The sequence below is a fragment of the Phycodurus eques genome, chromosome 17, assembly GCF_024500275.1.
Source record: "Phycodurus eques isolate BA_2022a chromosome 17, UOR_Pequ_1.1, whole genome shotgun sequence".
Taxonomy (NCBI): domain Eukaryota; kingdom Metazoa; phylum Chordata; class Actinopteri; order Syngnathiformes; family Syngnathidae; genus Phycodurus; species Phycodurus eques.
The window spans coordinates 18,303,011-18,316,963 of record NC_084541.1 but is presented as its reverse complement, the minus strand read 5'-3'; the positions used below and the strand labels follow the sequence as shown (position 1 = coordinate 18,316,963).

Here is a 13,953-nt window from a genome sequence, read left to right as displayed (position 1 = left end):
TCCATTTTCTATACCGCCTGTCCTTATTTTGCTTGCGGGTGAGCTGGAGCCTATCCCAGCTGACTTCGGGCAACAGGCGGGGTACACCCTGGACAAGTTGCCAACCAATCGCTAGTCGTTAAACTATAGATTTGTTCGTAAAAAAATATATATTTATATATTGTTAGTAGTGGCAGCAGTGGTCGTATTCCACGCCTCCGGATGTATTTTCTCTTATTTTGTCCTATGCTCTTGGAGAGTTCATGGCTTAACCGCATTAAACAGGGGATTAATTCTTGGGGCTCCAGATCTGTAGTAATTGCACACGGAAATAGTGATCAAAGGAATCAAAGTGCGCCGTGGATGTCGGCTTCCCCGCAGTACTGAAGGGTGGGGCATGAGAGGCCAGGGCATGCACACCAACAGTTCAATGCAGAAGCGTGCTCTCGTCTGGCTGCTGATTGGACAGGTGAGGGTTTGATCATGCAGAATTATTCCGGAGTTTCCAGGTTGGCGAAGGAGAGGAGGATCAGTTGTAAGCGCAGCTGGTTTGCAAATATATTTATTGGTAGCTCTTAATTCAAGACTTTAGAATTTTTACAGGGCATTTGTGCAGACTTGCAATCTGTGTCCGCAGACAGTCTCAAGGTTGTCTGTGTTTATTTTCAAATTTCTTTTCTTTGAGGTTTAACACTTCAAATCTGGAAATTGAGATATACAAACGTGAACTGCAGCAATAATTACCAGATTATTCAAGGTCCATCAGGTTGACAGCAATTCATTTAGTCTGCTTTGTATGTATACTGGAATACCGTATGGGAGTCATTTGTGTGTCAAAGTATGGGCATTGGTGATTTTATTTTATTTTTTCTGGCTATGTTTACATAAATCATGGCGGTAATCAGGTTTGGGTGTGGTCGCTGAAAATGAACTCAGCTTTCCAAACAAAATGTGATTAGCCACAGTTAATTCATGATACAACAAGGCAGGCAATTACTTTTTCACACTGTCCAAGGTAGCTTTGAATATTTGATTCAGCAATTTAAAAACTGCATTTTGTTTTGCCAGTAAGTAAGAATTCAAGAAAGGGGCAAATACATTTTCACAGCACATTATATTATATATATATATATATATATATATATATATATATATATATAGGTGTTTGTTTGTTTGTTTGTATGGTTTTTGTTTTGTTTGTGGCAGTTGCTGATCTTTGTAATTTTCTTTTCATTAAAATCTAAGATACTGCTCTTACTGATATAATCATTTGTATTACTGTATATAGGAATGATGATGTAATAAATCATATTTTTTGTGCTCGTATTAGGATGGTACCAAATTCATGTCCTATAATGTACTGGTAAGACTTATATAGAATTATAAGGACGGTATTTTATTTTTGTTCTTTCGCACATCTTAGAAATAAAGACTCCAATCCATCAATTAAATCCAATAATCAGTGTTATTTTAAAGAGGGACACAACAAAATTCAGCTTGACAGTAAGCAATTTTCATTTGAGTTTGCAGCTCATATCTTCAAACCATAACCTGTTATCCGATTTTCGCCTCCTGACAATCCCTTTTACACATGTGCCTGACTTAACACGGAGATTATGCATCGCTGAGCTACTTCGGGTGAAATAAACACGCCCCGAATGCGCTAGATTTGAGATGCTCTCAGTAGGGGCCCCGACTATGATGAAGCCGGTAAAAGGCTGCGAAAGTCTCATCCCCGCCAATCCCGCGGAGCGAGGCCGAGCGCGGCTCCGGCTAATAAGTGTGAGCGAGGGCAGTCGGATCCTCAGCCCGCCGGCAGCCCCGCAACACCTATTATTACCCATCCTATCAGACAAGCATGTGTTTCCATTTGCGGGCTACTGTTTTTAAGCTGTAGGGAGGCGGTTCATTGTGAGCGTGATGACACCTCTCTCCTTGCGTCTGTCAGGGCTGACACCTCTTTAATAGTCTTGCGGAGGTCATCGTGGTGCCACGTGTGGTTGGGGGCGAGGGGAGGGGGGGTGACACAACACGTGAAGACAATTGGCGCTATTCTGTGCCTGTTATTGTCCGTATCGTGTGGAAAATGAGATGGCTGTGCACAGGACTGTGCTATAACGGCAGGTCCAGAAGTTTAGTGAATGCTTAGGGGAGCGACTAAAAAGACGTGTGCTGAGCCAAGGATGGAATAAAATTAGATGTTGTGTGTAGGTATGTGTGTGTGTGTCTCATTGTTGTTTGAAACACATCCAGTCGTGTGTAGAAGGGCCCGGCTGGTGGTGTCTGTGTTGATGTGGCTGTGGCCTGACCCAAGTGGATATAATGGCGCAGTCGAAAATGTCCCGTTAGTTGATGGAGGAGGCGCCCGTAGCTGCGGGAAGGAGTGTGACGACAGGGGCCACGCGCGCTAACCTCTCCCCCTGTCACTTTTCTTGTCTCGCTCCCTCTCCTTTCATTTCCACCTTTTTTTTTCTCTCTCTCTCTCTCTCTCTCTCTCTTTCACGTTGGCCTCAGATACACCCCCACCCCCCACCCCACCCCCAGACTCCACTCCCTCCTCCCACAACCCTCTGTGACAAATTACTCCTGGCGGTTGATTTGTTGGTTGTCAAAAGTGCTCCGTGCGCTGGCATGAAGGTGGGGCGAGCGGGAGAAGAATCTTCCTCCTGTTCCTGCCTGTCGTCATCAGCGTTCCCTCATCCTCTCCATCACCCCCTCCCCCCCCCCCCCCCCCCCCCCAACCCTCCCCCACCTTACAAATGTGCACTGTGCACTCACCACTGCAGCTCAGCGTACAGGTGCCTCGGTGGAAAATGACGTTCAGTCTCTTAAGATCTCATTAGATTAAATGTTGTCCGTGTTTAATCAGCTCACACATTACTCTTTTGACAAAGCTGTTGTGATACATTTTAACATGTGAGCTCAACAGAGGAGAGGCTTTGTTTATCACCATGGGAAGAGGAGGATGAGCAAAAATGCAAAATACGACGGGGAGACTCTATGACAGAACTGTAAAAGCCAATACAGCTTGTATATATTTACGTTGAGAAGAAGGGGGCAATGTAAAAATCCTGTGAAATATCCCCAACACCCAAATATGTTAAAAAGTATCGAAATACACAGCAGGGTTTTTCCTGGCCTTATATATATATATATATATATATATATATATATACACACGCACACACGTCAAGACCTCATTTTTGTACTGGCTCTGATTACAGTGTGCTAGCGTACTCGTGTCCAGTAAGTTTCCATTTTCACACTCAGTAGATTTTGCCTCTTATTACCCCATGCAGCATCCCATGGTAATAATTTGATGGCGTTTCCCGTCGAGCGCGCCAGTCAGATCGGTGGCGCGTTGGCTGTGAAAGCTCCAGCAGAGTTGGTTTGATTTCATCGTCTGGCCTTGGCCTCTTTGAAAAGAAACTCATCTCCTTTCACTTGCTCTTGCTGCTTTATCCACTAACTGTTTCCCTTTTGTGCCATTTCCTCTTTTGCAAAAGTAATAGAACATCGGTTTTCCTTTCAACCCCTGCTGTAGAGAAGCCAGATTGCTTTGTGAATCGCCATCAAAACACAAGAGGAGAGCATCGCATTCCACTTGTGTTCATGTGCCGCAAACCATCATGACTCTCCCCCTGTGTTAAAAGAAGGGTTGTGCTTTTGTACTATAAATACGGCATGAAAAATTCTGGTGTAAATGACAACGGAGGCTGCATTAACATAAGGGCAACGTCTGCTTTTGCAGTCAAATTTCAATAACAGAGAGAAAAAAAAAAACCACACAAAATACATTTAATGAAATTCAGATGCTGAACCCTGGCTTCCTGAATCTCATTAAATGAGCTTTGTGCAGGTTTCCCATCTTCTCTTTGTGGGAGAGGTTCTTGGGTGCCCTTAATAATGTGGCAGTTTTCATCACCCTCCCGATTTAGAGAGGACAATGTCTTGTTCCTTTTTCCGAGCCCACTTTCCGCAAAGATGTGCTCGCAGAGTCCGTGGCTGCGGCTTGCTATAACAATCTACCTCGTTGTGTATTTCCTCTGAAGTTCTTACTAACTTCTTGTCCCCTTTTTCTCCCTCCCTTCCATCTGCTTCTCTCTGCACAGGATTCGGTTTCATAACTTTTGAGAGTGAAGACATCGTTGAGAAAGTCTGTGAAATTCATTTTCATGAAATCAATAATAAAATGGTAAGTCCACTCTTTTTTTTTTTTTTTCAATTCCAGGTGGGCTTTGAGGGATTAATATTAGATATATTTTTTTTCGCCCTAAGTATTGTATTAATAGCAGCGCATGTGTGTGTGTGTGTGTGTGAGAGAGAGAGATCGGCTCACACGTGTGCGCACCCCCTGTGGTTCTGTGGGTTTCAGGGATGGGAAAAGTAGCGGTGTGTACTGGCCACAAAGGCGTGAAATTGTGCGACTGAGTTGTGCCTGTCAGGATGAGAGACAGGAGACCGGAGCCCGTCCCTCTTCCGGAATCCCAAACTCACACACACACAGATACACACTCACACATTCACTGTGACACAACAAGGGGAAGATGTCCATAGATGGTGCTAGCAGAGGCTGAGTTCATTAGTCGGGGATTAACGCCTTCCACGGGCTCCTGTGGCGCTTGTTTTATTTACACTTGGAGCTTGGTCATCTCCAAGCACTCAAAAGCATGCTTGCCTTGTCGTTAAAAGGATGATTTCGAGTAACCCATCCTCTGCATCGTGACTGTGAGTCCACCTCCGCCACGCCGCCGCCCCGCAAGCCTCTGGAGAAATATTCGGTATTCCAGCGGAACCGCACAATCCGTCCCGGCGCAATTCTTTCCTTAGTGTGTCGATTGAATTGACCAGTTTCTGCCTCATGTCACCATCGTAAAATCCTTTTAACTGTACATGTGATTTCAATTTTTAAGTGACATGCAAGTGCTATTAGAAGTCAACCACTCTTTAGTGAAAATAAAATGAAGAAAACTATTCATTCTGACTGAAACGTGGGATGGAAATGCTCCCTAGCCGCTACACGGTGTCCTAAGTAGTGAGTTGGACATTTTTGTAGTGCTGTGAGTTTTGGTCATCGTTATTATATTGCCCTCAACGTATGCAACAATGCATGTTGAAAAGTTGTGCAAAAACCGATGGTCGCCAGAAAAGCAAAACATCCTCCCATGTGTCGCGTCGATCCGGAAAGTGAGTTTCCGTTTCCGTGTATTGTTTGATTTTTGGCATGTGACAAATATAATAGTTGAAAAGTTGAATATAAGTAGAGCAGCACGTCACAACACGGATGGACATACAAATGCTTTGTTTGTATTAATGTTGTAAAATACACTCAGCTGTTCAACTTCCACAACAATCAGGAGGTTTAACACATTTTGGACCATTCCTCTTTACAAAACTGTTTCGGTTCAACAATATTCCGCTTTAATGATTTACTTACTTTCACTGTAGATTTGCCAACAGAGACGTTCACATTTGCCAGCCGTTTCTGTAAGTCTTTAGCCGACACGCTGGGATTTTTTCCCAGCGAGCAACCACAATCCTGAACTTTATCCATTTATTGACGATCTGGACTGATTAAGGCTTTTAGTGATCCTTTTTTGACCCTTTCCAGTGTCAAGCAAGTTAGCAATTCTTAATTTTAGGTCTTCTGTCAGGCATGGTTCATATTGACGGGCAATGCTTCTTTAGAAGAGCAAACTCATAACTGCATTTTTTTGTTTTGTTTGTTTGGTTTTTAATAGGGCAGCTTCAACCAACACCTCCGACCTCGTCTCGTTGATTTATCACTAGGTTGGCCGATGTTTCGTCTTGTGTTCCATTACTGGTTCCTTGATCATCGTCACACTTAATACATTTTCTTAATTCGTTAGAGACTCATTGAACTGGTCACTCTTGAGTTTGTGTGCACCATATTTTTCTTGAAACATTTGGTTGAACTCCAAATTGCTGGACTTTTGTGGGTCCTCTGTACTCAAGCAGTTGTATGGATTGTGATTGACTGAAGGGAATTCTTCCTGGCTTCTTCCAACGTGGCACATCTCCAAGTGTCCCACCCCTCTTCCACCACCACCACCCCCCTCCCCCGTTCCACCCCTCCCCTCTCTGGCCTTTTCCACAACTTGACAGACTGACTGGCTGTCTGACAGACAAGACCACTGTAGTAGAACCTTGTTCACCAGGGACCGGCCGGGGTCACACATGACCCCGGCATGCACCCCTCTATGCTTGAGTGCTGCATCCAATTCTGTGCTCAGGCGTATTTCTAAAGCGCTACTGAAATTATTGTATGAAAGATATTCTGTCACATCCTGTGACATTTAGTGGGAGCACACTGTTGACATTTTTATACGTCCACACTCAAGGCTTGACTATAAATGGGAAAGATTTTTTTTTTATTTTTTTTCTGCCCTAAGATAACAAGCACAGGGGTTGCTATTTGTCCCTTACCTGTGCTTAATGCAATATACAGGTTGAAAAAAATTGATCAGCCATTGTTTAAAACAGTGGATTTATTCACTCATACTATTCTAAAGCTTAATTGAAGTCCAAATCGCTGTCTGTTAAAGTAATAATTGTATCATAATAATTACAGTAATTAGACATAAAAATGTATAATTTGCTATTTCTTTTGCACTTGCCACAACAGCTGATAATAATTGACTTTGGAAACATGAAAAAATTTTGCGCATGCATTCAGATGTTTGAACAATACCCACAATCACACATTTTGCTAGTTCATTACAGGATAAAGCAAATTATTTTTTACAGAACCAATGTGTTACAAAAGATAGTCCAGACCTTCTAATTAAAGCTAAAAATCAGCTCTGTAAGTGTTGCCATGTTGGCTCATTCTTAGTTATTAAAAACATCTCAGGTTATACCATATACTGTAGATGTGCTTTCTTCAATAAAGAATTAGAATTTTCCCAGAAGTGCTTGAAAAGTTCTGCTGCAGCAAGCTTACGTGGATCGTGTTCGTCAATGACGAGATGCACTTTCGCGCATTGCGACCTGTTGTACTTGACAGGTCGTCAACAAGACATTATTCCAAAAAAAAAAGAGGAAAGGACGACACATCCCGAATCCTCGTGAGTCTTCTGTGAGTGCCAGTGAGATCAGGATTATTGGGCGAGGGGGCACATGTTCAAGAACGGCCCCAGGCTTTCGGCATTTTTCGAGGCTTTTGCCACCTTTGTAAGAGCTCCTCTTGATAACACCGAAGATAAATGTCCTCGTTTGCAGGAAATAAACTTGGCCCTCACATCTACGAAGTGCTGACACGTGGGAATGTGTGCAAAAAGCAAAGGATGTGGAGAGTGTCGAGAGCATTTTTCAAAGACCCTTCGGTGTTGCCTTGGTTGCAAAGAGTCGCAGAGGAGAGTGGCGGTTATTCGCTTTCTTGAAGCACCAGCACATAAAATAAAAAATGCTTCCTGTCTTCATCTTTATGAAGTACTATACAGAAATAGACCTCATCCATCCTCCCTGTGAGTGTTATCTAAGATGGTCCTTGAATAATTGATGCAGACAGAAATTCACCCGAGTCGTCAGGGCGACGCATGTGTAGGGCAGCCCGCCTTCTCCTCCCTCGTCCTCTCGCGGGCCGCGCAGGTGCAGAAGGTCAACGCCGGCTCGGATATGAACGAGCGACCCTTTAGCGTGGTGGTCAACCACCTCGTATCACCCGGTGTGCATGTAGCACCCGAGCGTGACTCTCAGGAGCACTTCCTCTCCGTCACTGTGTGTCCTCATTTATAATTCAAATTAGGGCGCCGCTCAGCAAGACGCTCACAACCTTCTCCGTGCGCCGTGCTGATGTCCACCTAAGGCTTACTTACCTCTGTGGACCAAACCTGCGTCATCCTCTGCTCTTCAGAAGCCCAAGCCACACTATATTATCTTGTAAGCAGCGACTAAAAAGCGTGGCTTCGGGTTCCGTGTGCGCTATATCATAAGGAGACGACGGCCTTTAAGGGAGAATTTGGAGCAGTCACGACATCCTAATACGACATTGACCATGATGAGAGAACTGGTATTGGATTCAAACGGACTTAACTTTTGGTATTCACCGAGAGGTCTCATTTTTGTAATACTTACGCTCACAAAAGGAGGGAGCGAGGAATTCTGTCTTTGTCACCCGCTTTCTACTCAGTTTTCCTGACACGACCACCCAATTACTGCTCCGAGCAGACGAACGAGATGATGCATTCTCGAGGGCTTGATCCTAATTTAATTGTACTTACAAATAAACTCTGACTGCCCCGTCCATAGTGGAAATTGAGATGTATTCATGTGAGGTGCTATGGGAAATACTCAAGGCCATTCACAAAAAAATGATAACATTGCAATAAAAATCATGGAAAAAGGTCATGCATTCACTAATATTGTGCCACTGCACAAGCGCAAAACAGTTTGGAAGAGAGAAAAACAATTTCTGTTTTACTATTCTGGAATCATTTCATTCATAGCATGTTTTTCGTAAAGCTGTAAATGTTTGTTCTTGTTATTCCCGCACAAAATCATATTACAAATGACAAGGACTCACAGTGTAACTCAAAATATAATCCTGCTCATGCTACTGACATAAGGAACTTGAAATCTCTTGTTGACTACTCATGTGGCCGTGTCCTACATTTTATTGCAATAACAATGGCACGCTGTATCGACCTGGCCGGATATTTTGGCAAGACCGTCACTTTGATATGAACATATCCACATGAAATAATATTGCCTTGAACATCCCTCACCAGACCAAATGTAGAACAGCAAAATACAAATTGTTTTGATCAGCCTCTTGGCTGCTGTTTCCCACGGCTTCGATTAACAAGAAGCATTACTGATCAGTAGCAATACACCGTTTTCGTAAAGCCCCGAAACCAATCGTAAAACCAGTTGTTGTCTCAGCGAACGGAGTAGCTTTTAATTAGTCGCATCTTCGCGAATTCTCAGTTGCCAGCTGGACTGGTTGTTCAGTTGCTTGTGAACCCTGCAAACCAATCAGTCACGCTGCCGCTGAACATTATAGATAAGAAGCATTTAAAGTACACATCATGAATCGTGTGTGTCCGTGTGTGTGTGTGCGTGCGTTGTAAGCCTTCTTAGATTTGTCAAAATGGCTTTTGGAGTTAAATCATTAATGCCATAGACTCAATGTATTACTACTATTTTCGTCTGAAACCCATTTGAAAAAATGAGCTCCGTGTGTTGTTGAAAATGGCTTTAAAAATACATCGTGTATGTTTTGGAGGGAAAAGGAAATGTTCAACAGTGTTTGTACATGATGTGCCTAATGAGGGAGAAGGGGCCTTGTTTGGGCGAGTCAGTTCCACTTGGAGGGTCGCCTTGCAAATTCTGGCCTGGAAGTAATGGGATGTTTACACTTGAAGAAGAAAGAGGAACGCTATGAGCCGTCCACCGTGCTCTGTACTTGGGACATTTGAGGAGGGCACAAACGATGCTCGAATCTGCAAGTGATGGAAGCCATTTGATGATGGCATCACTTGAATTTGTCTCTCTGTTTGCGTAGAGACATTATCATCTCGGAATATGGAAGCACCGCAGGGAGCGCGTGGTCCTTAAAATGACCTCATATTCCTCAGCTTGTATATAGACCACACAGAACAAACATCTGCTCTAATGACTCCTGTGAGAGTCTAAACACTAAAGGCTTTTTTTTTTTTTTTTTGCTTTATCCAAATGTTAACTTATGCAAAAGTAGGACACGTCACTATTAGTATACCGTGTCCCATTGCTCAGCCATTTTAATGATCTTATCGATCAAAGATGCAGGATGCGCAGCAAACGTTTTGTATCTACCATATTTTTGGAGGGCCAAACATTCAGCCCTATGCAGATACTCAGATGAAGCCAGTCAATACAACAAAAACATGCTTTCTTCAAAAAAAAAAAAAACCTTTTAAAACGAATTGTTGCTGGGTTCTGATCAAACTGCTGCTACAGCAACTTATGCATTCATCTCTTCGGGTGGTGACATTGCTACAAAGCTTGTCTTCGCTTCCGAAACTAAACCAGTAGCTGTCACCGCTACCGTTTCTTTTCAAGGTTTTCAACCTTAATATTAACACGTACAGTATGTTTGTCTTGCAAATGCGACCTTCTTGAAAAGTTTGGTCATTCCAACTTCAGAGTGTCTGAATAATTTTCAGTTGGATGACTTATTGATAGTGGAGGTCTTCTCATGCTCATCCAGCAGTCTTCCTTTTTTGTTATTGAGTACTGTCAAAAATGTTAGGTTCTGATCATTATTCCACACCAATTCCATTTCCAAGTGTTTTGACCATTAACTATAAATTAAATGAATGACAGAAGCTGCCAGTCTTCTGATGGATCATCTCCCTACGGAGGCTACATGCCCGACCCCCAACACACGCAAAATCACAGAGAAACAACACACCCACAGCACTTGTCCCTGAAGGACAGTCATTTCCAGTCCAGCTCGCCCCCACACCTTTGCGTTTTACATACAAAGTTAATATGTATGAGAGATGTATCGAAAGGTCATAACTGGAGGCTTTCTCGATTCTCTTTGCTCATGGAAAAAACAAACGCTCTTATGATACCGATGCAAGAAATGTAGACAGTATTCTGTGGGTGGACAAATGTCGTCTGCATATGAATGGGGATCATAGAAATATCTAAAAAATACATACATAGTATGTCAGAGTGTAAACTGAATTTCCATGTGAGTGATCATAATCAATTTAATACATAAAAAATAAACACACGACAGACTTGGACGTAGTATTTGTGTTTATCGATTATTCGTCCAGTTTGATTCACTGGCAACACCAAACTGTAAAACTTAAGACTACTTTTAATAGAAGTTTATGCCAAAGTCACTGCAATTCAACTTTAAGGCTCTGATGTGATTGAATCAAGCTAGTGTGTCAAGTGTCTCCAGACATTCTCGCTTCAATCGTCAGGAGTTAAAGATTGAACGCTAAAGTCACTTCTCGCGAGCCTGTTAAACATTTAGACAGCGTGTGTGTGCTTTTGTCTCCTCTTCACATGAACATTATGTTCTTGGGAAAACAAGGCAGGTTCTTCAAACACTTTGGTTAAATAACCCCCATCTAAATGATACAACTTTCATGACTTCAAGAGCTCGTGAAAAGTTCCAAAAGCCGTCAAGACAAAAAAGTGGGGGGGAATGGGAATCTCTGAGTTCACAACCGCTGCACCCGTGTGTTACTTTATTATCATGTTCAGACTTGACTTCTCATTCAATCTGTCCTCCTCTATTTTCACCTTCTTTGACTCGGTTCTCTCTTGAAGGCTCCCGCCTCCCTCCTTCACACACTCGCGAGCGTTTGAAGCGGGCGAACACCCACACGCTCACACCACAGCAGATCCTGGCTCCTGGCTGGTTTTGAATCCATGACAAGGAGCCCTCTCTTTGAATATCAAAGACCTGTGTCTGAGAGCGCGTAGGCATGACTCACACCTGGCTCTGTCTTTCTTGCAGCATTCAGCCCACTGGATCTGACGGGGGGCTACTGGAGAACACGGTCTGGTTGACTATTGTGTGGGCAGAGCCTGGCTGGATTTGTCAACGATCTGAAAAATGCAGCAATGCGTTGAGATTTCTTACAGGCATGTTTGTCCCAAGCCGGTTCAGACATCCACGCCGAGCGCCTGTGACTTTTTCAGCACTATGTCAAACCACGGCGGCGGCCAGAGTTGCTGTGACGGCGGCAAAGCGGCTTAGGGAACTTTGTTCTTCAGCCGCCGTGCTGCAGATCAAAAAAGTACTTCTAAAAGTAACCTATCATAACTCTGCAACACAGCAACTTTGAAAGAAAGTGTTTTGTTGAGCTTTCTTCCTTCAATGTCTGTGTGGACTGTGGTGGCCCAGTTTGACACTTTCTTTAATTTATGTTTTGGATTGTATGGAATATATCATATCTAGCTTTTGTCTTAAGGAGGCTATGTTGTGTAGTCAGCTATGCCTTGAGGCAATAGAAGCAAAATGAAGTTGTCTACAACCAGCAAAAGGCGTTATTGATTCCGTTTCACTGTGTTCGCTGGCTCAAAAGGTCGTTAGGCAGCATTAATCGACACATCAGTCACGTTGAAACCGAAGTTCAGAACTTGCTCACAGTGTCCATGCATCCTGAAAAAGTCTTAAATTACATTTTCCAAAATGAAGGCCTTAATCATCCTTAGAAACAACACATCATCCGTACAGCCGCTGTTCAAAGATCTTAAAATGTCAATGGTGTCGAACCAGCTAACAAGAGCAATAATAAATCCAGTCACTGGATAACAGTGACTGGATTTAACAAGAAAAGGCAGTAAAAAACTGTTTTCACCTACTGGACTGAATGCTAATATTAGTCAAAAAGATGTTTTTCTTAATGTTTGTTCTGTTTCTATATAGTTTCATTTGGCTTGAAGAGGTTCAGTCACTCGTAACAAAGTTAACCTCATTCTACGTCGCCTGCGTAACGATCAACCATTCTTTTAAAATGTTTACCTTTTTATTCACACCTGCCATAATGGTATAGCTGTATATTTTTTAACTCTTTCTTAGTATTATTATATTAAAATATATCCTGTATATTCTACAATCTGTAGTCGAGTAAGAAAACACTGTACATGTGCAAATACGTTTTTTGGGTGTGTGTGAGTGAAATCGAAATGCGCTGGCCTGTCAAGAGTCAGACGCCTATTTGTATGGATGCGGTGCTGTTTCTTAGTGGGGCTACGCGCGACGCGGGTGCCCTCGCCTGTCTCGCGCAGCAGGCCGGGTTGACACGTGAACCGCAGCAGCCCCGTTTGAGCGGAGGCGGTAGGGAGAAGCCAGGAGGCGAACAGGCAAACACATGGACAGGCTGATGCCAAGTAGGCAATGGAGCAAATAGATTGTGCAGCATTGGCGCACGCGGACGGCCTACCCGAAGAGCGACCGGCAAGCGAGCCCCTCATCAGCCACTCTTGCCACTACATAATTCATTGCGGTGGGGATACATACTGTACGTGGCAAATAGGGCTCTCATCTTCCTCCCCGCTCGTCATCCGCCCTTGTCACATCCCTCATTTGTTATGTGTGACGTTGGAGGAGGGAATGTCATTCGTGCAAGATGGGAAATGAACAAAGCTGCGTGTGTTAGAGTTGGCGCGAGAGGAAGAAATGCAGAAGAGAGACGAGCGCGGCGGGTGGAATTGGGCAGTGGGCCTCTGGGGGTTCAGCGAGCCCACGCGCTCGCACAAGAACACTGTTTTTTTTTTTTTAAACAAACTTTTCTCCCAGCATCCTCATTGACTTGTTGCACGACACGCAAAGCTAATGGATAAACTGTGAGTTTGATTGTTCAGCTAACAGATTAAAACGACCTTTAACACGGCGATGTCATTGGGGACGAGAGAGAGGCTCTCTTCCATCTGGTCTTCTCCAAAAGTCTTTGAAAGTGTTGAGCTCGTATTTCCCTCAAGCATTGGGCACGTGCCCACCAGAGCGATAGCCTTTGCTTGAAAGCAGCCAGAGAATGATTGTAAGTTTTCCACAGGGACTTTGCTCAAAAATGTGAGGTGCTCGGATTGACTCGGTCTTGTTTTTTTCTCCGTGGAACACATGGCGGGCTGTGCAAGTCAAATAGAAAACTACCTTAAAGAGCTTAGACAGCCCTGTCAGATCTGTCGGCTTGTGTGCCTGCACAGTCTAATGGTTTGTCCGTGTGTGTGCGCGCGCGCATGTGTGTGTGTCTTTGTCTACATAGGTAGAATGTAAGAAGGCCCAGCCCAAGGAGGTGATGTTCCCGCCCGGAACAAGAGGGCGAGCCAGGGGTCTGCCCTACACCATGGATGCCTTCATGCTCGGGATGGGCATGCTGAGTGAGTCCTACACTCCTTTCATGTGAACACGCGGTCGCACGAATAATAGAAATCCCCAACAAGTGTCAATGTGTCCATAGAAGAACAACTTTGCTATGAGACGGTTCTTTTTTCAAAATG

General features: G+C 43.7%; 1 protein-coding gene across 13 annotated transcripts in view; it reads left to right on the top strand.

Annotated features, from left to right (window-relative positions):
• The window catches only part of LOC133416510 (RNA-binding protein Musashi homolog 2), a 210,336-nt gene that overhangs the window by 147,063 nt on the left and 49,320 nt on the right, over positions 1–13,953 (top strand). For all 13 annotated transcript variants that reach the window (XM_061703506.1, XM_061703500.1, XM_061703505.1 and 10 more), the window contains exons 8-9: positions 4,092–4,174; positions 13,719–13,833. In XM_061703506.1, coding sequence (XP_061559490.1) covers positions 4,092–4,174; positions 13,719–13,833 — 198 coding nt within the window. The remainder of the gene's footprint in view (positions 1–4,091; positions 4,175–13,718; positions 13,834–13,953) is intronic.